The sequence below is a fragment of the Emys orbicularis genome, chromosome 2, assembly GCF_028017835.1.
Source record: "Emys orbicularis isolate rEmyOrb1 chromosome 2, rEmyOrb1.hap1, whole genome shotgun sequence".
In the NCBI taxonomy this organism is placed as follows: Eukaryota; Metazoa; Chordata; order Testudines; family Emydidae; genus Emys; species Emys orbicularis.
Window position 1 is genome coordinate 10,258,425 of NC_088684.1, and position 25,762 is coordinate 10,284,186.

The 25,762-nt window shown below is 41.4% G+C and overlaps 1 protein-coding gene across 6 annotated transcripts in view; it reads left to right on the top strand.

Annotated features, from left to right (window-relative positions):
* The window catches only part of PTK2 (protein tyrosine kinase 2), a 297,965-nt gene extending 274,306 nt beyond the window's left edge, over positions 1–23,659 (top strand). For 2 of the 6 annotated variants that reach the window (XM_065398773.1, XM_065398775.1), the window contains 7 exons: positions 6,197–6,259; positions 10,047–10,086; positions 10,620–10,726; positions 13,910–13,918; positions 16,147–16,302; positions 17,016–17,096; positions 23,406–23,659. In XM_065398773.1, coding sequence (XP_065254845.1) covers positions 6,197–6,259; positions 10,047–10,086; positions 10,620–10,726; positions 13,910–13,918; positions 16,147–16,302; positions 17,016–17,096; positions 23,406–23,618 — 669 coding nt within the window. In that variant the 3' untranslated portion in view covers positions 23,619–23,659. The remainder of the gene's footprint in view (positions 1–6,196; positions 6,260–10,046; positions 10,087–10,619; positions 10,727–13,909; positions 13,919–16,146; positions 16,303–17,015; positions 17,097–23,405) is intronic. The other 4 variants (XM_065398776.1, XM_065398774.1, XM_065398777.1 and 1 more) reach the window with 3 other exon arrangements.
* Positions 23,660–25,762: the final 2,103 nt, after the last annotated feature.

Sequence of the window (25,762 nt, forward strand, 5' to 3'; positions counted from 1 at the left end):
GTAAAGAGCAGGGGTTCTCAAACTGGGGGTTTGGGACCCCTCACGGGGTCGTGAGGTTATTACATGGGGGGTCGCGAGCTGTCAGCCTCCACCCCAAACCTGACTTTGCCTCCAGCATTTATAATGGTGTTAAATATGTAAATAAGTGTTTTTAATTTAAACGGGGGGTCGCACACAGAGGCTTGCTATGTGAATGGGGTCACCAGTAAAAAAGTTTGAGAACCACTGGTCAAGAGAGAGAGATTTCATATTATGGAAATACATGAAATGTATTTGAAGGTGGTTTTATTGCTACAGTCATTAAGGGTCATGAGGAGAATCAGGGCTTGAAAAATCCACTCACCAGTGGCAAGTGATAAACTTTCCCAGGTAAATGTGGGATCCTAAACCATGAATTTCTCCAACATCTTCAGATTTCATTTTTTATAAAATGTTTCTATCCCTTATCATGGTGTTAACTAGACTCTACAAGACACACCAGCTTGGCTGGATGGGTTCATTTCATGGGGCTCAGCAACCGACTGGTTTCCTTGGGAACTTTGCTCTGCTTTACCTCCCAAGTCCATATGCCATGAGATCCCCCGCCCCAATAAGCACTGGAAAAATCCTTCCACTGCCCACTCAAGAACCAAAGGGGACATATTTTCCCGACCAACTAATCATCAGAGGGGATCAGCTCCCCATCCAACCAGCCACACAATCCCTGTCAGCTGCCACTGTCAAGTAGGGAAGTCTCCATAAGGTTCTAGGGAAGGGGAGCATGGTGAGTCCAAAGGTACTGGGCATGGGGTAGGGAATGGAAAGGATGAGGGATTTGGTTTGGCGGTTTAGAATGATGGATAGAGTCTGAAACTGGTAGATTTTTGTGTGTGATGGGTGGCGAGTATTTTATTCAGGGAGTGTCATGTGCATTGTTGCTAACTGAGGTAGGATTTTTTTTTTCTCGTTAAAATTCTGGCAGCATATCATTGTTCCAGTGCTAGCACCCAGGGGCTAAAAGGGTCGGTGAAATCTTATCACTTAGAAAGATCAAAGCTGCAATAGGATTGCCTTTAGAACTCTCACTTTGCTGAACTGATAACCCACAGCTATACACGTGAATAAATCAGAATGGGAATTATCTCAAGGGATTTAGAAAGTCATCTGTGCCTGTTATTAGTCATTGAGCACTGTATTCTTAGACAGAGGCTGAAAGTGTTTATATTTTTGTGTATGTACTTACATTTCTGAAGTACTCATATGTGCTGCAGGCCAGTACCTGCTAGCCCCTGGGAAATATGCTCCTTTGCAAAGGGCTATCCATGTTGTTGGTTTTATATAGATAAGTATTAAAGGCCCTGATATCCCATAGTGGTAGGTATTGTAGGAACATGCAGTAAAAGACAGACCCTGCATCAAAAAAAAACCTTTTGAGCTAATTTAAGACCATATAAAATAAAGGAATGTTATAGACAACCAGAAAGAGCCAGGAGTTGGAGAATAATGGTAACAATTGTAAGTACATGTGTTTACATAGGCTGGCTGTGTGCACAGAGTCAAGTCAGTTATATTTTTAATAAGATACATATAAATTAAATGGATATTAAATGGCCCTCTGCCCAGCCATCATCAGTTGATCGTTACCTGTAGGCATCGTTGTCTTCAAATCATGTCCTCAGTGATCCTTGTGCAACACCATTGCTTTCAATGAGTTTGCATAGGTCTAACTACGTGGACCTTAGTAAACAATTCTGTTGATGATGCATGAGACAAGTCTGTTGAGCAGGTTGCTATTTTTACAGAGTCACTTTTCAGGGTAGAGTTGCATTTTAATATTTTCCTATTTTTTTATGTTTATATATAATATATATACACACAAATACCCCTTAAAGGGTAGAAAGGGTTATTTGCTCTCTGCAGAGGCTCAGGGGCATAGGTATGAATGGCTCATAGCTGTCTGGACCTTAGGTCCCATATCAGTGGAGCATCTGAGAAGACAGTGACAAATCTAATCACGAGGACTTTGATATCTAGCAATCAACAACCATGGATGGCCCACCTCTCAGCAGGAAGCCAAGCAGAGTTTGCCCAGCTGGGGAGGTGCTAAGGCGGTAGTTGAGTGTTGGCTGCAGGAAGCAGTGGAGGCGCACACCTGAGCTGGGACAAAGAGAGGTCAGCGTGACAGAGCTTTGGGATTTTGTGCTGACCAGAATGGACTCTGCTGTAACTTTCTTTTCTCTGTGCTAATCAAGGACTTCCAATGCTGTGTTCCAGACTACTGATAAACTCCTCTGTTTTACAACACTAGCCGAGTGTCACTGCAAATCCTGACAGAGGTGGTGCATTGCTCCCTAAAATTGTACAAGTCTCCCTCGGGGGTCTGTCCCAGGTGGGCTCACTGAACAGAGCTCACAGTGTGAAGCAGGGGTGCTGAAGGCCCAGAGGTCCAGTGAATCCATGTGGCTTTCCCTGAAGGAAGAGTGAGACCCCCTAGAGGGTCTGGTACCCTGCGGGGTCCTCCCAGAGACTGTTCCAAAGCTGGGGCCATAGGACCGATCTTGTGGATCTGTGACACTTCCCTATCTCACATAGATGTTGCAAGGATAAATTCTTTGGTCTTCATTAGCCACTAAGATACTACTAAAAAGAACAGGAGTACTGTGGCAAATTTATTTGAGCATAAGCTTTCGTGGGCTACAGCCCACTTCATTGGAATCATAGAATGGAACATATAGTAAGGAGATATATATACACATACAGAGAACATGAAAAGGTGGGATTTGTCCTACCAACTCTAAGAGGCTAATTAATTCAAGTTCAGCAGTTTCTCGTTGGAGTCTATTGGTCTCCTAATCACATCAGCCACGCCATCAGGGGCTCGTTCACCTGCACATCTACCAATGTGATATATCCCATCATGTGCCAGCAATGCCTCTCTGCCATGTACATTGGCCAAACCGGACAGTCTCTACGCAAAAGAATAAATGGACACAAATCTGACATCAGGAATCATAACATTCAAAAACCAGTAGGAGAACACTTCAACCTCTCTTGTCACTCAGTAACAGACTTAAAGGTGGCAATTTTGCAACAGAAAAGCTTCAAAAACCGACTCCAATGAGAAACTGCTGAACTTGAATTAATATGCAAATTAGACACCATCAACTTAGGCTTGAATAGAGACTGGGAATGGCTGAGCCATTACACACATTGAATCTATTTCCCCATGTTAAGTATTCTCACACCTCTTGTCAAACTGTCTGAAATGGGCTATCTTGATTATCACTACAAAAGTTTTTTCTCTTAATTAATTAGCCTCTTAGAGTTGGTAGGACAACTCCCACCTTTTCATGATCTCTGTATGTGTATATATATCTCCTTACTATATGTTCCATTCTATGCATCCGATGAAGTGGGCTGTAGCCCACGAAATCTTATGCTCAAATAAATTTGTTAGTCTCTAAGGTGCCACAAGTACTCCTGTTCTTTTTGCAGACACAGACTAACACGGCTGCTACTCTGAAACCTACGATACTACTGTTATGGGAGGGGCCACAGAAGCACCAAGATAGGCAAAAGTGGAGAAGGGAGTAAATATAGAAGGAATTGCAGAAATATGGATTTTGGCAAAGCCCAAAAGGAAGAGAATCCCTAAAGATGATTAAAATTGAAATGTGTTTACAATATAAGTGAATTGTTCATTAGAGGCTCTGATCCAAAGCCCATTCAGTCAATGGGAGTCTTTCTTTTGATTTCAGTGTGCACTGAATCCAGCCTATAGAAATAAGACTGAGAGCAAGTATTAGCAATTGAGCATGTGTGAAAAGTCTAGATTTATGTTGGGACATGTGGAGACTTTCTTTTCCTCAGGCAGTTTTCTACAGTTTCTTTTTAACTGGAGTACTTGTGTGACATGATTTCTGTTCTTTATATAATAGTCAGTCAGACAGCACTGTTGTGTGATCCTGGCATTTAAAGGACAAAGTTACAGAATATTAAAAACAAGTCACAATCAAAAGATAGTGATTTTTTTCCCCTGCCTGTATTTTGAAGCTGAGAAAATAGAAGTACTGTAATTCCATCAATTTTCCCTTTCTCCGTATCTATTTAATGTCACCGAAAGTTGTATTTTATTCTGTCAAGTGTATGTAATAATGCTTCTGCCTTTGCTTCAAAAACACAGAATATTTCACCATTATCTGAGAGAATGCTGCTATTAGGCACTTTCCTGGAATAATAAGTAAATTCATTGAAACTTAAAAATCATTAAAGTTTGCCCAATCCAGTGTTTTAGTGACTGAGATTTTTTTGCTTTGCCCAAGAGCATTTGCAATGTAAATAAAAATGAAACTAAGACAATTTCTGAACACTAGCTCCAAATCCAATTGTAATGTAAAGCTCTTGGGTTACATTTGTTTACTAAGATAGAGCAAGATAATTTTTGTGTTGTTTAGTTCAGTTTAAAATATAATGAAAAACATTACATGGTTTATGTAAGATATATATTTATATGTATATTGGACACCTACATAGCTAGCAAAAAAGAATCTTTCATCAGAAAGGATGTGTGCTCTTGTGGTTAAGGCAATGGATTGAGATACAAGAGATCTAGGTTCAGTTGCAAGCTTTGCCATAGACTCTCCGGGGTGACCTTGAGCAAGTCACACAATCTCTCTCTGCTTCAGTTTTCCAGAAAAATAATAAGAAAAATACTGCCTTTCTCCCACCTTTTGTCAGTCTTGTCTATTTAAAATGTAAGGTCTCGCTGAGGCAGGGACTGTCTCTTTCTATGTAGTCGTACAGTGCCTAGCACAAAGGGGTCTTGATCTCATCTGGGGCCTTTAAGCACTACCTTAATACAAATAGTAAATAGTCTGTGAAAGCCTGAGTGAATTCTGACAGTATGACTGTACCACAGCTCAGGCTCTTCTTACTGGCTGCCAACAAATGGTGGCTATTCCTAAAGACTGATATTAGGTGTGTTTTTGCAGTATAGCACAACGTCAATTTTTTTCAGGAACATTTAACAAGATATGTCTAACCATGAGTATTCCGGGGCACAGCACTCCCATATTTTCATTCATAAGCAGAGAATAGAGACTGGGTAGTTTTAAATGAAAATCACAGAATTTTTGTCCTCCAAAAAGTTTGACCCCAAAACAATTTACAGCCCCACATGACATAACTTTAGTGAAATCCAGTGTTTCATAGTCTGCATTTATCTAAATAAGAAAAAAACCCCACTGTATTCCCACGTAATTTGCACTGGAGTTAGTAGGCAGCATGTGCAGTGGAAAATGGACTCCTCCATACACATTCCTAGCTGAGGGAGGTAGAAGACAGATCTTCTTTCATTCTTTGTCGGTCTATGCATGACATCAGAGGAATTTCCTAACTGAGCTGACCTTGTGGTCTTGGGATCAAAAGTAGCCATTGTTTCAGGAATGCCTATCTGTTGGTCTTTCCAAATGTTTTTTTGTCTCAGAAGTATAAATACAGTGGATACCTGGGTGTGTGAGGAAGAGAGTGATAAATTAAGTTTAAAAAAAACAAAAATAAAAAACTTTTCCCTAAAGTTTTTCATTTGTACCATTTAAAAAGAGCCCTCCATGTACTGTTTTTAACTCTAATAAAAGGTAAATTTGTTTATTGCTTCTTCTGTCAGCAGAAGGATATTGAAACCAGTCTTCTTTATTAGCTTTCTGTATCTTAAACGCAGTGTTTGAAGAGCTCCAGTAATTGGCCCCATTTGCAGGCTTGGAGATTGAGCCAAGTACATATAAGCCTTTCTCAAGCAGGAAACAGGAATTAATGCGCAGCATTTCTCATCCTGTGGTTGAAATTTTCGCTGTTAGGAAGAAAATACAATAAAAAACGACTTTGCTGACTCTGAGAGAATTAAAATGCAGGTTTTCCAATGTTGTGTTGGGGAAATGGTACTATCAATATTTATATAAAGCATTTTTATGTGCTAGCAGAAAATGGGTAGCTGAAAAACAGTTCTTTAGAAACTACTGATAGTTTCAGTATCTGTACTTGCAGGAGCATGTTACAAGAACCGGGGATGTGAGGAATGCAATGAAATCACATCTCTAGTAGTCAAAGTGTAAATTTTTCGATAGTACTTTCTTGCCTTTAGGATGAATTTAATCCTAGGCTGTTTGAATTTGTAATGCTCTCATAAACAAAATCCAAACCACATTTTTCATTCCTTTAGAAACCTGATGTGCGGCTCTCCAGAGGCAGCATAGACCGAGAGGACGGGAGCCTCCAGGGCCCGGTAAGTATATATGTGTGGTATCTTTTCATCTATCAGCTCTTTTTCTAGGTCTCTGTAGAACACACTGTACATTGCCCTGATTATGGGAGGCGAGTTAAAGTTTGCTAAATGTTTCCATTATTATTACGTGGGTCTGAAAGTTTCCAGAGGCTCAGCTTCTGCGGGAATGGCAGCAACAGCAAATTTGTTCACACAACAGTTTGGGGTTCTTTTTCTTGGTGCTGCTGTTGAAACAGATGCCTGAATGTTTTAGCAAATACACTCTGATTATTTTACAGTGTACATGTGATGTATAGCCAGGGCTTTTATTTAAAAATAGGGATAGTTTTGCTTAGATTTCTGTCAACAGGAAGCAAGATTAAAATAACCTATGCCGATTTTTAAGTAACTGAAGAGCTTTCTCATAAGTAACATAAGTCTTGAGTAATGCAACAACAACAATCTCTCTGGGGGTAAATGAGCTAGTAGAAAACAAATGGGGCAGATCCAATATTCATTCATTTACTGCCAGACAACAGCTGCAGCTATGATATAGTCTCACTCACTGACTTAAGTCATGTCTGTTGTTTAAAAAAAAAAATGGGTCTCAAATAGTTTCACTTCCTTTGTCATCTCTGTATCACAGTAATTGAAATTAGGGGATTGTGCTGTGTGTGTGTTAATGACTTAATTGGACTGCTTGACTGTAACTTTTCTCTAGTGATTGCCTTCATCGGTGTTTCTCTAAATTCATATTTTTTTAATTTGCCTTTCTCATTAGTTTGAGCTGCTGTTGTAAAATCCAAATTGTTACGTACAATAGAACCTCAGAGTTACGAACACCTCGGAAATGGAGGTTGTTGGTAACTGAACAAAATATTTTGGTTGTTCTTTCAAAAGTTTACAACTGAACGCTGACTTAATACAGGTTTGAAACTTTATTATTCAGAAGAAATATGCTGCTTTTAACCATTTTAATTTAAATGAAACAAGCACAGAAACAGTTTCCTTACCTTGTCAAATCTTTTTTTTAACTTTCCCTTTATTTATTTTTTTATTTTACATTTAACACAGTAATGTAATTACTGTACTATATTTGCTTTTTTGTGTGTATGTGTGTCTCTGCTGCTGCCTGATTGCATACTTCTGGTTCCAAATGAAGTGTGTGGTTCGTAACTCTGAGATTCTACTGTACTCATTCATCACTTAAATATTATAGGGGAGAGGGACTTTGAGACAGATCCGCAAAGGGATTAAGACATCTAACTGCCACTTCAGGTACCTAAATCCAAAATTTAGCTCCTCAAAACCCCTGCCCAGCTGCTGCCTGTCTCTGTAGGCACCTAAATTTCTGCTGGTAAAGTGTCCATGGTGTCTAAAGATCTGCCACTTGCCATGTGCACAGCAGCCTCAGTTTAGGCACCAGGTCACCTAGCACACACCTAAGCCCCAACGGGAGGCGGCGGGAGAGATGGTTCCTTGTAACTTTTAGCCTAGTGGTTAGAGCACTCACCCACGATGTGTGGACACCGAAGTTCAGTTCTCCCCACCCCCTTTAATAAATTTTGCTTCCCATGGCTGCTTGTGTCCTAAACAGTGGCGGCTCCAGGCACCAGCGCTCCAAGTGCGTGCCTGGGGCGGCAAGCCGCGGGGACCGCCCTGCTGGTCCCTGCGAGGGCGGCAGTCAGGCAGCCTTCGGCGGCATGCCTGCGGGAGGTCCGCCGGTCCCGCGGATTCGGCAGTAATTCGGCGGCGGGTACACCGAAGTCGCGGGACCAGCGGACCTCCCGCAGGCATGCCGCCAAATCCACGGGACTGGGGACCCCACGCAGGCATACCGCCGAAGGCAGCCTGCCTGCCGTGCTAGGGGTGGCAAAAAAGCTAGAGCCACCCCTGGTCCTAAATGAGAAATGCACTATATGTTAAACTCACACTACTCAGCCTTGCATTCCCAGATGAGATGAGGTGGGGAGATTATCCCCCTTTTACAGCAGGGGGAGCTGAAGCACAAAATGATTAAAGCTAAAAGTGTCCACTAATTTTTAGTGCTCAGCTTGAGACGGCTAGAGCTTGATTTTTCAGAATACATGGAACGCAGCTCCAGTGGGCTTCACTTGCAGTTATGAGTGTTCAGTACTTCTGCAAATATGAGGCAGAGACCCAGCATGGAAATTTTCAGACCACATGGTTAAAATTTGGCCAAGTTTTAAGTAGCTGGAAACAGGGTCTTTTAATGGAAAGTGTTAGACAGCTTTAACTATAGCTGTCATTGCCATCTCTGCCTGTAATTTTAATACCATAAAATTCATTTCTGCAAATGTTGCAACCTCTGGTTTGGTTAAGTTGAGCTTTTATAAGGCAGCTGGTATAAGGGCAGACCTGACAAAACTTCTTCTGGATAAATACTGCATTGCTGTTGCCAGTGGTGCTTATCCCATTAGCTTTGCTATTGGAAGGATGATCCATTGGCTGGGGCACTAGCCTGGAACTCTGGAATCCTAGGTTCAATTCCCTGCTCTGCCACAGACTTCCTGTGCAACCTTAGGCAAGTTCCCTAATATCTCTATTCCTCAGTTCCCATCTCTAAAATGGGGGTAATAGTTCCCTACCTCACTGGGGTGATGGGAGTATAAATACTTTAAAGATTCTGAGGTGCTCAGTTACTACGGTAATGTGGGCCATGTGAGTACCAAAATCAAGTTTGATTGCTGAGGTTACACTAGTAACAGCTAGTTTGGGCAAGTGAATTAATTAGCACTCTATGCAGTGATTTATACTGGATTCATCCATAGCTAATGGTGAGTTCATGCAAGAACTCGTGTGTCTTTGCACCAGTTTAGGTGAACCCTCAGTTCTCAGAATTAGTTCTTTTTAAAGTGTCGAAAATGCAGCTCCCTTAGATTTGATGCAATTGAGACTTTAAATCTCTTTCCAGTCTTTTTACCGTATAGCTATGCAGCCTGTTTCAGAATGGTTTTCACTTAATAAATAAATGTCCTGTTGAGATGTTTTATTGCTGTGCTTAACTGAGAACTGTAACTATGTCAACATTTTTAATTTGCAAAAGAAACCCCAATCTGCAGAAGCTCTTTCATAAAACATATGAGTGTATTTAGATTATGTTGTATTTCAAGAAGGCAACTGCAAGTCTCATACAAAGCATTTGTTCTGTTGTAACTAAACAGATTTCCCTCTGACTTGACAGTAAGCTGTGTAAATATAATTAGCAAAGCAACTCATTTCAATCCAATATAAAGAATTTCCAAATTAATAAGTAGAGTATCTTTTATTTATTCTGTTTTTACTGTGAAGTTCTAAAAGTCTGTTTAATCTGATATAAACTATAGCAATAGAAAAGACCCGAGGCATGCAGTCTTCTAATTGTTCTGCTACAATTTTTTCTCTTAGCAGCCACAACTTATTTAAAAATTATCTTTGATAGAGAACTAAATATGTGGTAAATGTGCCATCTTATTTGACTTATGTCAGTATCAGCCTTGCAAGGACAAACTATTAGTAATACAGATAAAGGCCAATGTGGTTGTGAGCAGCACAACACAAGATGAATGGACATCTTTATCCTAAGTAATGCGATCTGAAATTGTAGTTCGAAGCAATATGTGTCTCGTGATACCTTAAAGTGATGGGGGGGGGGAGCAGGGGAAATAGTTTTGCAATGTCTGTGGCTGGAAATCTTAAAGAAATTGGATAACTCTAATGGCTAAAGTTACAACAAATGTTTGAGATGAGGATCCTGAACACTGTAACTGTAATAACTAGAATACTAAACTTAAATTTTCTTTTACAGGCTGGTAACCAGCACATATATCAGCCTGTGGGTAAACCCGGTAAGCCATAAATTTACTATATAATCAGGATGAACACTCAAGTTCATGATCCTTGATACATTTCTTCTAATCACAGAAACTGCATTAGTTGCCACAGTAGTAAATAATAATCTAGGCCAGTACTGGATACCTGAGGTTAGGCATCTAAATGAAATTTGGCATGATTTTCAGAAGTGTTAAGCACCCACAACACCTATTGATTGTTTTGGGAGATGCTCCGGCTGATTTTATTTAAATGCCGAACTTTTGGCCCCAGAATTTTCAAATTTGTGGCAGAGATTTTTGAGGCCTTATTAAAAAGTTCATGTTGTTATCTTCATTGTTTCAAGGCTTGAAAACAGACTGTGGGATCTTTTAGTCTCTGACTTCCTTTAGCTGAAATAAAGATAAGAAGCATAGTTTGGCAGATGGAGTTTTCATAAACGGAAATAGAACAAGCTTATTGAGTGTGCTGAATACCTTCCCAAACTGTTATAAAGTCAATATAATAAATTAGTCCTTTTGTAAGGTGTGCAAAATATGTTGTTAACTAGATCATGCAGCTCCGCCAAAGAAACCACCTCGTCCTGGAGCCCCCAGCCATTTGGGTAGCCTTGCCAGTCTCAACAGCCCTGTGGACAGCTACAATGAAGGAGTGAAGGTACATTGCTCAGTGTCATATGAAATATGTTTTAACTAATTGCTCATTATGCACCAAAAAAGAACCATCAACAATTACTAATGTGGGAGCTGATGCTGAAAGTGAAAACAAAACTGAAGCTTGTAACTGAATACGTTGTCATGGGACATATTCACACTGGCTGTTTGCTGCTGTGGTTTTGCATCTCTCTCCAGTCGGACCTTGTTTGGAACAAGAATTCCTGAAAACATACTCTCCCTCCCCCATCCATCCCCCTTCACCTGCCATTGTGTTTAGTTGGAGTTTAATTTGCCGTTACTTCCAACTTGAAGAGCGACTTATATGTAGGGTACAAGAGACCATTCTCACTGCCCATTCTCCCAGCTTATCAGAGTGATGTTAATTGGTAGAAAGCAAATAGCATAACCACAATTCTATTTATTTCAACAATGTTATGATTATTTACATAGTGGTTAGGTGTCCTAGGCACTTTGGTGCATGCCTCTGCACATTAGGATGTGTGGGACACTGGACTTCTTTTCTTGTCCCCCTCTCTGCTGTGATGTTCCAGCATGCTTCTTGCTGCAATGTCATAGCTCCCCTAGAAACCTGATAGGGTGTTGTGGGGAAGGGCCCAGTAAATGGTGCATTTAAGTATATTATGTGGTTTTGCAAAGATTTTCTTGTTCACTGTTTCAACTCTGATAGAGATGAAATAGCGACATGTGAAACTGTACAGAACTGCTCCATGTACTAAACAATCACCTGATCCCTTCATCCCCCAAGCGGGATTCCCTGGGGGCTGTGACACTGCAAAACTCTGCCCTCTGGAGCATCCCAGTGGAGTGGATGCCGCAGTTTGGCCTAAAGCGCAAGAAAGCTGCATGTGCTGAGTGCCCCTTTTCCGGGGGCTGACGTATATGGGATTTGTTTCTTAACATAAAGGTCACCTTTAAACATGTCTATTTCACTGCTTTTGGAGATTTGTTTGCCTTGTAAATTATCAGGAAGTTGAAACTCAAGTGGCCGTTGTGCCTCCTGAGGTGGAAAAGACTGGAGCTGTTCTCAGTGGGAGCAGTTTTTCAGGGGCAATATATGATGCTGCCTGGGAACTCTGGGTCGGTGATATTGTAACAGTGAAACAAACTTTCTGCAGTGCAGTGTTTTATTCTTGGCATCCTTTCCTTTCATCTCTGGAGTAAAATATGGCACCATGAAAACTTGATTTCTCCTGTTGTAATATTACTGACCCAGAATCCTCAAGCAACAGCATTCTTTCCTCTGCCTCCACTTTCTCAGCTGATGCCATCAAGAGTGGCCACAGAGGTGATTTATTTGTGCTCCAACAATATCCTGAGAGGGAAAAGGTGAAGAAGACATTATAGCACAGCTAAACTTGCACTGTCCAACATAAGCTCCCACAAAGCCATATAAGTTATGTGCTGCCATAATACAAATAAATAATGATGTAAAGCAAGGACAACCGAAGTGAAGTTTTACAAACATGCCTCAAGGGAAAAGAGAAACTCCCCGTCATCCAATCCTAGCCTTCCTAAGTCTGCAATGAAGACCTGGATTCCCTTGCGGAGGTGGACATCGCTGGTATGGTTAATGATATCTGTTTTATAGTTTTGAAAAAAATACGGAAACCCAGTTCATCCCCAGCTGGGAAATACAAAACAAACCATCAAAGCCGTACGTTTAGCAAAAATGGACTATTTCCACAAGGTCCTTTCTCTCTGTTTTTTGTTCTGAGATTATCTGAATGCTTCAGAATCAGCATAAATGAACAGAACTGGCCACTTAGAGCTAGACTGTTTATTATAAAATGATGCCAGTGCTTTTCAAGTTGCCAAACCTCAGAAAATGTAAAAAGCAATAACAGATGTGTTACTAAATTCAGCTTTTCTAACTAAAATTCCCTTATAAATACTAATACTTGATGAACATTAAAAATATTTGCAGAAAAAAATATGCCTTTGACACCAGGGCCAGACAAATAGTATAATGCAAAGGTAATTGGAGACATTAGATTTAATAAAAGATCCACAGACTCTCAGTGGCTAGAGCTAGTGACTTCTTTTCAGAGGAAAAATGGTTTTGTGTTAATTTTCTGCATTGAAAGTCTGTTTTTCCTGAAACTGGTTTGTCTTACCTTCTTTCGGGAAGCTTGTATTTGAATACAACATGGCTTTGTCAAAGTCTTCCAAGTTAAAAAGAAGATTTTCCTGGGATCATTAGTGCATAAAAATATGATAAAGAAATGAGTCTCTTGCAAACTGTGCTGGTTGAACTTATAAAGTCCTAACTCTCTTTTCCATAATGCCAGAATACAAGTAAAAATGACAAGACTGGAGGCTCTTAATTCCTGGAGCCTGTGGAGAGATATGCATCAAAAAAATGTACAGTATACAGTTACTTGTTCAGGGGAAGTCAGCCAACCATGTGAAGATAACCCTGGCTGTTTAGTTTGCGGTGGAGCAGTGTTGGTGTTGGCTATAGAAACAGCAGAGAGAAAAAAAATAAGTATCAAGAACTACAGATACCCTTATTCTGTGATTCCAAGACCCAGCCAAAGGAATCAAATGGGTTGTGTGTAATCAGTCCAAAATGGTCTCTCAGTAGTTTGTAACCACAGTCTTAAACAAGAATCTTCATGAACAAGAGCAGTACAGTTAGATGACTAAATATTTCCTACTATGAGGACTTCAAAAACAAATCTTCAAGCAAGAATTATGCAACCTCTGCCTGATCTATCAAGCAATGGATTATTAGTCATGTTAAAAAATACCAGCATTTCACCTAGTACACTGTTTCCTACTATGAAAAAGACACCTAACTCCATTTACCACTTTTCTATTTGCCAGATTGGTTTGCTCCTGTCAAGCTTTGCATGTCCTCTTCCCCATTTATTTTGTAAAATGTAAGCATGGGTGCATGGCAAATAACTTCACTTCCTGTGCTGGGGTGCTAAGAAGATTGCTCAGACATTATGCTTCCGTAACAAATGGACCAATAGCTAACATGAGCCAGCCAAAATTGTTCTGAATGCATTTTTGTTGCAGGCTTTTTTTAACTGATCTCTTGTTGCTGCACATGTTTTGTTGGGGTTTTTCCTGCTGCATTTTATTAATATTGTTTTTCTTTTTTTCCCTTCCTTTGGTAAATTTCTTTAACCTTCCCACATATTCTGCTCAACAATAGCCATGGAGGGTAAGCACAGAGTGTATGTGTACGTGCGCGTGCTATTCACAAATGGCTTTGCATGTGACTTGACAATAGAGATGATTAAGTCTTTAATTTCTACAACTGTGTCACTGAAATTTATTAGAATTCACACCATCTTGCACCACCAGCATAACCAATAACAATATTCATTTTCCCATCAATGTAAGAGATGGATGCTTTATCGGTGTATTTTCTATCAGCACCTACTTAGTGGAATGCAGCAAAACTGGATTACTCTGTGCTAAATCCTGGATTCCTTACTCAGGCAAAGTACCTAGGCATTTCTGTGGCCTCATCACTGTAGTATCTGAGTGCTTCCCAGGTGTTTAAAAATACAAATTAGGCTTTTTTTCTTTTCTTTTCACTCTGTAGACTTAAGCTTGAACAGCTTTTTGTTTGCTTTTTTACATTTGTTTGTGAACGGGCATGAGAATTTATTGAGGGAAAGCTAAGCCAAGGAAATGAATTTTGCATTTTACTCTGGAAGTGGTGAGGCCCATGGTCATTTTTCTTTTCTGGGAGTAAGGTCCATAGTGTGAGGCCAGCTTCTATGAACAGTCCTTCTACTTTCATGAGCCTCACGCTTCCTGTGGAATCAAGCTGCCATGGTTACAGAAGGAGTGGCGATCTAGGTAGCTGGGGTCAGTTTCATGGAGGGCTTTGAATAGCAGGACAGAACCATTGAACTGGACTCTATTCCATGGAGAGCCTGTGTAGAGAGCAGAGCTCTGGGTTGATGTGTCCACAATGACCTGTGTTGATACACTTGATGGAGTGCTCTGTTTTGTACCAGTTAGTGCTTTTACCAATTAGAGCTTTTTCAGGGTCTGCGGTTTCATTCCTAGATATAATGGGTTGTCATAATCAAACCTGGAAGTCTCAAATGCTTGAATCACTGTGACCAGGTCTCTGTCCAACAGAGCAGAATACTACTCAGTTGCAGATGCAAGTGGACGTTTTTGCTACAAAATGGCTCTGGTCATCCAGTACCACTGAGGTGTCTAAAAAAACCTTCAAGATTGGGGACTAGCTTTACAATCTAAGGGCAGATGCTGTTGAGAGTGGGAGATTTTACAGAGGAGCCAAGTATTTCAAAGTTTGTTCCTCTTCCTAGCAGGATTACCTCAGTCTTGCTTGGATTCAGCTTTAGCTGGCCGGGCATCTATGGAAGTTTTGCTTGAGTTAAGGATTGCAGGATATAGCCTGGTATTTCTCTGATCTACCAGAGAGAAAATATTTGAAACTGTTCAGTCTTATTAGCTGCATTGGCAGTGCTTTAATCCTGAGCATGTAAAATAAATAAATTTTCCATTTTCCTTAATGTTCCATGTGGATTCCACTAAGAAAATGTTTGGTAATATACACTGCAGTACTCTTCCTCTCTGCTGCTGAGTATGTTGCTAACAACTTATCCTTGACATAGCTGTGAGAGATTGAAACAGTTGTCTGAAAATTTGGGCTCTGATACTTCATTGTCTTGAGCTTTGTGTGATTATTTGCACCCAGGCAGAGTAAGTACAAAGTGGGTGTAAAGCAAAGAATTATGATTTGGCAGTGTGCCCCATCTATTTGCACAGGTGTAAATGACTTCATGAGGTGCAAGACAGTGAAGAGTCAAGTTCTTTATCTTTCAGGGGGAAACTGTATTTTTGACCATACAGGTAAATGTGTGAATTACCAATTCCTATATCAAAATAAATATGATCTAAGTTTTTGCTGAGAAAATGAGAGGTCTGAAATCAAGTGTCAGGTTGAACAATTTGCTCCCTAAAACTAGCACCATGAAATTCATGCCTTGAAGGTGAATTCTTGCAAAATTTCAGAGGGAACAATCTCTGCAATTGAGAACCTCTAAGGAATTTTAAACATGCTGTAAATATTTTTCAGTACTTCTCATTCCCAGATTCTCCCAATGCTGCTTGTTCTGTTCAGTGAGTCATAAGGGGAGCTCTTCAAACAATTCATGATGTAAAATTCCTTCAACTTCATTTCACTAACCAAACTCAGTCAAAAAACAATTAGACTGAAATACCTTCAGATTTGATAGCAACGCTTAATCAAAAAGAACACTGGGTACATTTTCAAAGGGGGTAGAGGGAAGGATCTTTCTTAAATCAGCAAACCACATCCTGGAGTTCTGTTGACTTTGTGAAGCAATCTAGCACCATCTCTTGGGGAAAGAGAGGAAAAACAGCATCTTTTTCTGCTCTTAGCTTCAGCCACAGGAAATCAGCCCTCCCCCCACTGCCAACTTGGATCGTTCCAATGACAAGGTGTATGAGAATGTAACTGGACTGGTGAAAGCTGTAATAGAAATGTCCAGTAAAATCCAGCCTGCCCCTCCAGAGGAGTATGTACCCATGGTGAAGGTAAGAAGATGCCATTTTCTTCAATCATTCTTTTATTTCTATCCTGACTGGCACCGTAGTTGTCAATGCATAAAATAGAACAATTGCGTAACACTGGAAAGCTTGTGAGTTGAAACACACCTATCTGAGTCTGTGCATGCATGATTTTCATTATCAGGGCAGGGGTGCTTTGAAGGATATTGAAAAATCATTACAATCAGCAGTCTACCCTAGACTGTCTATGATCATGAAGAATTGAATGCGGTCTGCAGCAGTTTCTTTATTTTTTACAAAGAAAAAGTGCATTTTTTAAATCGACTTTTTGACAAACTTCAGCCACTGTCAGTTTGGTGATGTATGTGTTTTCTCTGGTTAAGCTATTTTTCCATTTTATGAAAGCAAAAAATTCAGGGTGGGATTTTCAAAACCACTTAGCAGCATTGGTCTAACTCTGCTCTCATTTTGGTCAGTGGTCAAAGCATTTAGGCCAATATTAAGAGCTTTTGAAATTCTCACCCTAAATCCTTTGACAGCCACAATAATTTTTAAAGATGTAATAGGTGTTTGATTAAGAGATGTAATTGTATCCATAGGCATAAACAACATATCTAAGATGAAAGAAATAAAATAGTGCTGAAAGGGAATAATCGAATCAGAAAGTATCGGTGCATTGTTGTGCTGCGCTCTGTCCTGTTATAATATTGCTTTAATTTTTATTTTTTTAAATTTATTAGGAAGTTGGTTTGGCACTTCGAACTTTACTGGCAACAGTAGATGAGACCATTCCAGTGCTCCCTGCAAGTACTCACCGAGAGGTATGTGAGGATTTGCTCATATATGATTCAGTACATTAAGTGTCAAGTCATCTTCAACTAGGATAATTACATGTATTGTATCATGAGCTTTTACAAATATTAAAATACTAGATCCTTTTAATTTACTCACATACAGTCACATTTCTTCTTCAAGTAGTGTCCTCATGAGTGCTCCATTTGAGGTGCACATGTGCCTTGAGCCCTTAATTGGAGATTTTTCTGCTAACAGTGCCTGTTTGGCCTACCCTTGTGCCCTATGCCTCCTCGTGCAGGACACCAAGGCTATATAGGGATGTGCAGGCAAACCACCCTCAGCTCCTTCTCTGCTGCCTTGGCCTGAGACAGAGCCCTAGCGTTCCCACCTTGAGCGTACCTCAGCTATTTCATATTCTTCTTATAGATGTTTGTTAAGTTTTGTTAGTATAGTTAGTTGTTAATAGTAGTTATAGTTACTTAGTAAGTGTTAGTACTGAGAGGATACTTAGTTTGTTTTTTCTTCTCCTCTCTTTTTCCTTGGAGAGCCTTGTCTTCTTGGCAGGGCATGCCTGGGTTGCCAGGCTTCAAACGGTGCCTCTCCTGCCAAGAGGCCATACCTGTGAATAATGGTTGATTGGGGAGTCCCATGTCTCCCAAAAGTGCAATTTCTGCCAGCTCTCAAGTCAAGGACAAGGAAGAACAGGGAGATTAAGCTCAGATTGTTATTGATGGAGCACTCACTTTGATCAGCATCTGAATCAGATATGGGGTCCTGCCCCATGTACATCTGTCTCTGCACAAATTCAGCGACCTTTCCACCTTGGCACAGCCGTCTTCCAAGAAGAGGAGGTCGTTGGAGGCTTCTGAGAGGGCTCCCAAAATGAGATGTATAGACTCTCATCTGAAGGAGCCTGCTCCAAAAAAGCCCAAGTCCCATGTAAAATCTACAGTCTTCAAAGCTTCAACTTCTCGGCTTAGTACTGTTGACTTGAAGAACTCCTCCTCCGAGGCCAGCAGAGCTAGAAAGCCCTGGAGATTGAGAGAGAGACATGGCTCCAAAAGAGCTTCTGTACCCTCTATCCAGGGACAAGGAGGGCAAGCATAAGCACCCTGATCTGGTACTGTCAGACTCAGTCCCACTGTTGGCACCTGTCCATTCAGCACCCTTGGTACTGAGCAAGCAACACTGCCAAACTCCATTGGCACCTACATCAGTACACCTGCCATTCACGGTACCATCAACTTTGGCTACCGTTTCAGTACCAATTCCCACAAGAGTGTAGATATGTGAGAGACTTGTCCATAATGGATGTGCCAGAATCCCCACTCCACATGGGTATCGAGCATCTTTTGGTACCGAGACCTCAGTCTCAAGACTGCTACCATCCCCCAGAACTGCAGGACTCTCCACCCTTTTCTATGTGGGCTCCTCCACTGAACAATATTGAGGAGAATTAAAGGGACTTCCAGTCCGTCCCTTCTTTCAGTGTAGTGTTCCCCAACATATCCTGTCAGGAACTCATTCTTTGACAGTCACAGGGAAGATCGCAACTGCAATCAAAGGTGATGGAACCAACTCTGCATGCCACCCCCACTCCTCTATGGGCCCCCTCTCCGGTGGCGATACTGGGATCTCTGGACTTCTTACCGACAGCAATTCTCCAGACCACCGGTACTACCTCAGAGGGAGACTAGGGTTGCTCAGTCTTCTCCTGCCCAACCAGCCTCCACACAGGAGGAGACATTTGAGGAACAGGAGGCCAGGGTGGATAAAGAGGACACGTATCTAACACCGATTTCATCCTTGTCTCCAGATGAAGCTGTTATGCCTACACCACCTTCCATGGCTGGTGATTTTCAGCAAGTTCAAGATCTTATAAAGAGGATAGTTGACATTCTTCAAATTCCACTCGAAGAGGTCAGGGATTCACAACTCAAGCTGTTGGATATCCCACAGTCAGCAGCACACTACAGGGTGGCGTTACCCATCAGCAAGGCTCTCCTGGATCCAGCTAAGGCTGTGTAGCAAACAACTGCTACTATTCCACCAATGTGTAAAAGGGCAGATAAGTATTATATTCCCCGTAAGGACTCTGATTTCTTGTTCTCCCACCCTCCACCTAACTCCCTAGTAGTGGATGCGGTAACAAGCAGGGCAGGCAACGTTTCTCCTGGTCTACTCCACATGACAAGGACCAAAAGAGACTGGATCTATTTGGACATAAGTCCTATTCTTCAGCAACCCTGCAATTCAGGATCGCAAACTATCAGATCCCAAATACAATTTCACAAACTAGAATAGATTGATGGTCTTTATTGAACACCTGACATAGGAACATAGAGAGCAATTCCAGTCCATCATTTCAGATGGCCAATTATTGGCCAGGACCACTCTTCAAGCATACTTGGATGTTGTGGACACTGCTGCCAGATCCATCTCGACAACAGTAGTTATGCACAGGTCATCATGGCTCCAGCTTTTGGGATTTCAGAGAGAAGTACAGAACACCATTGAAGCTTCCCCTTCATTGGTCGTAGGCTTTTCTTGGAGACCACAGATGAGTCCTTCCATAAACTGAAGGACATTAGAGCCACTTTACGTTCCTTGGGCATATATACACCTACAAATATGGGACCATTTAGGTCATGAACTGCCCAGAGATTGCATCCTGCTCAGTTCTCTGGATTCCATAGATCCACCAAACCCCACAGGAAAATACATAAGTTTCAGAGAAAGAGGGCTGCCCACCGACCCTCCTCAACCACACAACAATGTTCAAAGCAGCAATTTTGATGGGCCAGTCGAGGGTTCAAATCCGTCTGGTTTTACAGCTGCACCAATTTGCCCACCATGCTCCCTTTAGGGACCACATTTCCTATTTCCAGCATTCCTGGAGATGGGTTACTACAGACAAGTGGGTCACAGAAGTCATAACATCAAGCTATACCATCCATTTTACATCGCTCCCTCTCTTCAATTCCTCATGAGTTTATATTAAGACAGGAGGTGAACTGTCTTCTGTTAGGAGCAATAGAGCCAGTCCCTCCCCCTCACAGGGTCAAGAGGTTTTACTTGAAGTATTTCCTAGACCAAAGAAGGATGGAGGGTGGAAGCTGATCTTAGATTTAGGACATCCAGGCAAGTTTGTAAAGCCTCAAAAGTTCAGGATGGTGACTCTGGCAGCTATATTTCCTTCACTGGAGAAGGGGGATTGGTTTTCGGCCCTCGACCTACAAGATGCCTATTTCCATATAGTGATACACCCGTCACACAGGAAATACCTACAATTCACCGTAGGTCAGGGTCATTTCCAATACAGAGTATTTCATTTCAGTTTCTCCTATGCCCCCAGGGTGTTCTCCAATGCTTACCTCCAACAGGGGGAGATCCTAGTCTTCCTGTACCTTGACGACTGTCTACTCAAGGGCCATTCTTACAAAGCAGTTCTGTCTTCCACCCAGACAGCCCTTGCTCTTTTCCAAGAGTTGGGTCTTCAGCTCAGTGTAAGGAGCTGTAAACCACATGCCCTTTTCCAGACGTGGGATTACGTGTTAACCCCCTAAAGAAGATTCAGTTTATAGGAATCATTCCGTCCCTTAGACATGTTCGTAACTTTGTCAGATTTGGTATGGACAATTCAGGGGAGTCTTTGGACTGCTATAAGGAACTGTCTTCAGCTTCTGGGACACACGGCAGCTTGCACTTCGATGACTGATCACACAACGCTGTGCCTTCACTGCATACAAGGTTGGCACAGAACAACCTATTCTTCAGTCAGACACACCTTGGACAGTTCTTCTACAAGTGAGGAGCTCCCTGGCTTGATGGAAAGATCAACTCAGTGTCTGCCCGGGCATTCCCTTCTGTCACCCACCTCCATCACAAACTTCAACAACAGACACATCGCTGTTGGAGTGGAGAGCTTATCTCAATGCTCTCTCAATTTAGGGTAGGTGGACAGCTCAGAAAACTAATCTCCCTTCCAGACCCCGTACCCCTGCCCTGAATCCCTCTTGCAGCGAGGAGCAATAGAATGGGTACCGCCGCAGTAGCAAGGAAAGCGTTTTTACTCAACTTACTTCCTAGTACCCAAAAAGAAAGGTGGCCGGAGACCCATCCTTGATCTCTGCCATCTCAACCCATTTTATTCCCAAACTGAAATTTTGCATGATCACACTAGCATACCTTCCAGGGGATCAGAATGTGCTAGTGGACTCCCTCAGCAGACACTTCACTATCAACCACATGCGGGTGTGACACAACTCCATGGTGAATAGTATTTTTCCTCTTGGGGAACTCCCACAAGGGACCTGTTCGCCTCTCAAACAAACAGAAAATGCAACATATACTGCTCCGAAAGGGCTCTGGGTCTTCACTCTCAGGGTGATGCTGTCCTTTTTAAATGAGTCATTCTCATCGCCCCTAGCTCACCTAGACAGTTCTAGTTCCTGAGTCCCCTACACATGTCCTCTCAGTCGCCAATCAACATTCAGTCCTTTTCCAATCTCCTGACACAGGAGAAAGGCAGAATCCATTTCTCTTCTGTCCTTGACGGTTCTGTTCCTGGTAGCCATCACCTCAGCCAGGAGGGTGGGTGAGCTCAGAGTATTGATGACAGATCCACCTTACACCATATTCCATAGAAACAAAATCATAGCATTTACATCCTAAGTTCACCCACAAAGTAGTTTCAAAGTTTCACGCGAACAGTCAATTCACTTACCTGTGGTTTTTTTTTTCCAAAACCACATGCATCTGAAAAAGAAAGGGGATGTCATTCCCTCAACGTGCGACGAGCCTTAGCCTTTTGCCTGCCTGCAAAGGACAAAAACAATCAGAAAATCTCCCAGATTGTTTATAGCTGTAGCGGAAAGAGTTCAAAGTCAAGATATATCTTCTCAGAGAATCTCTAAATGGATCTTGCACTGTATCTTACTTTGCTATAAGCTGTCTAACATTCCTCCCCCTCATGGGGTGAGGGCTCATTCTACAAGAGCACAAGCAACATCAGTGTCATTGCTTCAAGACATTTGCAAAAAAGCTGTGTGGAGTTCCAGTCACACATTTGCAAGAGATTAGGCTTTGTACAGCACTCCACTGGTGCATTCTCCTGTATGTCAGTCATCCACCGTAGAATACACATGGGGACCAGCACTCGAAGAGAAAGTTACCTTGTAATAACTGGAGGTTCTTCGAGCTGTGTGGTCCTTATCTATATTTCAGTATCCACCCTCCTTCCCCTCTACTTTGGATTGTTCTTGGATTCACAATAAAGAAAGAAATGGAGAGGCAGTCAGTCTGCTCTGCCCTTTATCTCCTCATTTGGAGGCACTAAGAGAGCAGGGGCACATGTGCGGACTGACCCTGTTTTCAAGAATTCTCCAACTCTGGGTGCATGGACCACATGCATACCCACAGTGGAATACAGATAGGGATCATACATCTTGAAGAACCTTCAGTTACTAGTACAAATAAGTACCTTTGTCTTTCGTTTACTGAACAGTGTTAACTTTTGGGGGTTTCTTCCTCCTACAGACAGGTATCTTAATCATTAAATTATCCTGCCAGCCATTGGGAACTCTTGAATTTCATTGAAATTAATAGCACACATCACACCCAGGCACATAACTCTCCCCTTCCAAATAGTTACTTCACCTGCTGCGTGGTTTGTTAAAATATCTGTAGCTTACACCTTCATATTTATTGTATTTTATTGTTGCTTAGATAATCAGTGTCAAAATAATTTTAAGAAAAAGGCCTGAGGGGATGATTTAGGAACCTGGAAACAGATTTAGGAATCTGATCTCTGCCACCATAGGTGCTGGAACTAGGGGTGCTGCCGCATCTCATGCCTTGAAGCAGTAATAACAAACCAAATACGTGGTTTCCACCTTCAGCACCCACACTCTAAAAATTGTTCCAGCCCCACGGTCTAGGACAGAGGTTCAAATCCAGCCCTGGTGAATAATATCCTCTAGTTATTAACACTAGATGGCTGTTCAGTGGCCTGGAAGACTGATTTCTTGGTCTCCGTCTAGTTTGCAGTGGACAAAACCCATTAGAACCGGCACAGCTTAGTAATGTGAGGAAGCTGCTGGAGTTTGCACAACTACTACCCTGCCCCGTCCAGTGTGTTGGCTACAGAGACGGAGGCCACAATATGGTATCTAAAGTATAGTGACTGCTCTAGGTTTGCCCAGCAAAGATGGAGCTCTCCCTTAGTGGGTGCACACTGCGCGGTTAGTAATTCCATTATGAGTGTGATACCCCAAATTATTTGCCTCCTATGAAATGCTCCCTGCAGGGCCTGACTGAATCTTCTATCTTTCCAGATTGAGATGGCACAGAAGCTATTGAACTCTGACTTGGCTGAACTGATTAACAAGATGAAATTGGCCCAGCAATACGTCATGACTAGCCTGCAGCAGGAATACAAAAAGCAAATGCTCACAGCTGCTCATGCTCTGGCTGTGGATGCCAAAAACTTGCTGGATGTTATTGATCAAGCCAGATTGAAAATGACTGGTCAGTCCAGACCCCATTAAACACTGAGGAAGAATTTTTTGTCATTCTTTTTAAGAATATTGCTAATGTAAGGATGTTATCTAGCCTTCCACCAGCGGTGAGGATTAACCCTGCATAGTCCTGGATTTCCAGTGACTCCTGCTTCATGAGACCTGATTGACAGCTGTTGGTTTTCTGTCTCTCTCATTATAAAAGTTTAACCAAGTTTTTACCAGATGGTCTGGGATTCAAAATGTGGCATTATCGCAGAATGAAGTTTGTACAGAAGCCCTTGGGAATCATGACTGGGGAAAACAATTACATTTTATATCGTCACATAGGATGTGCATTACCTAAAATTGCCAGGGGGTTAAAATCTCAGAGCCAGGACTGTCCGAGCTGCAGAATGGAGAAAAATATTGTGAAGTGAAGAATTCTGGGAAACCTCAGGGCTGAGAATTCTTGCCCACAGTATGCGAGCTATCCAGACTGGAATTTTTTATTAGAACACTTACGTCGCAATATGCTAATCACAATTTACAGAGAAAGAAAATTTAAAAAGCTATATTTTCAAGACTTCAGTCATTTCAAAAGAAACTAAAGCCCTCTTCATCTTCCTGCCTTTTACTTTTATGTGGATGTGTGAAACATTTGTTTGGAAACTAGCTGTAGAACACAACTGAAAACTCTTGTATGTCTTTTCACCAGAATAACTTGCCAGTTTTTTGTAGCAATGTTATTTTCCTTGGAAGCAAAAAGCTGCTTTGTACCAGAGCAACTCAGAGCCGCATTTAGAAGAGAAGTTCTGTAACCATATGTGTTCCCCATTTTTATATAATTTATACAGAAAGATTAAAGCCATGTTGAATATTTTAAACCCACTGTAGTTAACTAACCCATCTTTGAGTCTATCTTGCCTGGGAGGAGTTACAGCAGAGCCGTGTGAATGTTTTCTTTCGTTTTTTTCCAGTTATACCATCTGTTCTGTTAAATGAAAACCACCATGCTCCCTTTGGTTTGATGGGGGATATAAATTATTCTCAGGAAGAATATAATGAACTGTACAGTTACTTTGACCTATTAAAAAGGTGTTACCAGTGAAGTCCTGGCTGTAACATTTCTTCCTATGCTGCAGAGCACAAAGCATTTTGGGGGAGTTTTCTGACCTTGCTTTTCTCATCAATCCTAAATTTCAACCGTTTATGTAGACTTAAAAAAACAAAAGGGCACTGTCAGGAGGAATGCCAGAAAATTTACCTTACGGTGAATCCTTCCATGTTAAGGTACACACAACTCTGCTGAGCATTTCTCCACCCAGTCCTAATGTTCAGGGAGTAAAAAATACACATTCCTACAACCTAGTCCAGAAAAACCCACAAAAGCAACAGACAGCTTAAACTAAGGCAAATGAAGTTTTCCAGCAGTATATAATCCTTGTTTCCCAGTGCTTCACGGGTTCCTGTCCTGATAGCATAGATGAGCAGCCATTTTCTCCCCTCAGAGCCCCTTCCTCAGCATTCCCATCTTTTGATATCCCAGCTTTAAGGAATCCCTAGTTGTTTTATATATGCTAAAATCTTCCCACTAACACCACAAAAACAAAAAACACCCTAAGCCATATCTCAGCAAGGCCAGTGAAATTATGTGGAGTTTCTAGGCTAACCCATTTAGGAATTAAACCCTACAAAATCCTTAAAAACAAGTGAACTTAATGTAAATGATCCAAATACTATGCATTTCTAATTTTGTGTAACCAAAATTTCCCAGAACTGAAATTTCAGGAAAATAAAGTTGAAAATAGGGCTATTTCTGAGAATTTCAGCTTAACTAGGGATGGGTTGATTGCTTTTCCATTCAAATAAATTTTAAAATAGGATATACTTTCAATTGTCAACTTATTTATAACTGTGGCTGTCAGTTAACATAGTCCATGGAAGTTACCATTCTCCTGCTATATAGACATGAATTCAGTCAAGAAAAAAAAGAATTGAGCCTGCATTGAGAAAAGCAACAGATTCTGAACACCAACATTCAGGTGGTTTTCCATATATATTTCAAAATACCATGGAAATGTAGGTTTGTTTTAACTACTCTGCTTATTTCATTGACAGATGGAGTGCAGGAGCATTCATGACACCTCTGATCTTTGTCCAGCTTCTTTGCTGCTTCAGCATAATATGCTCAG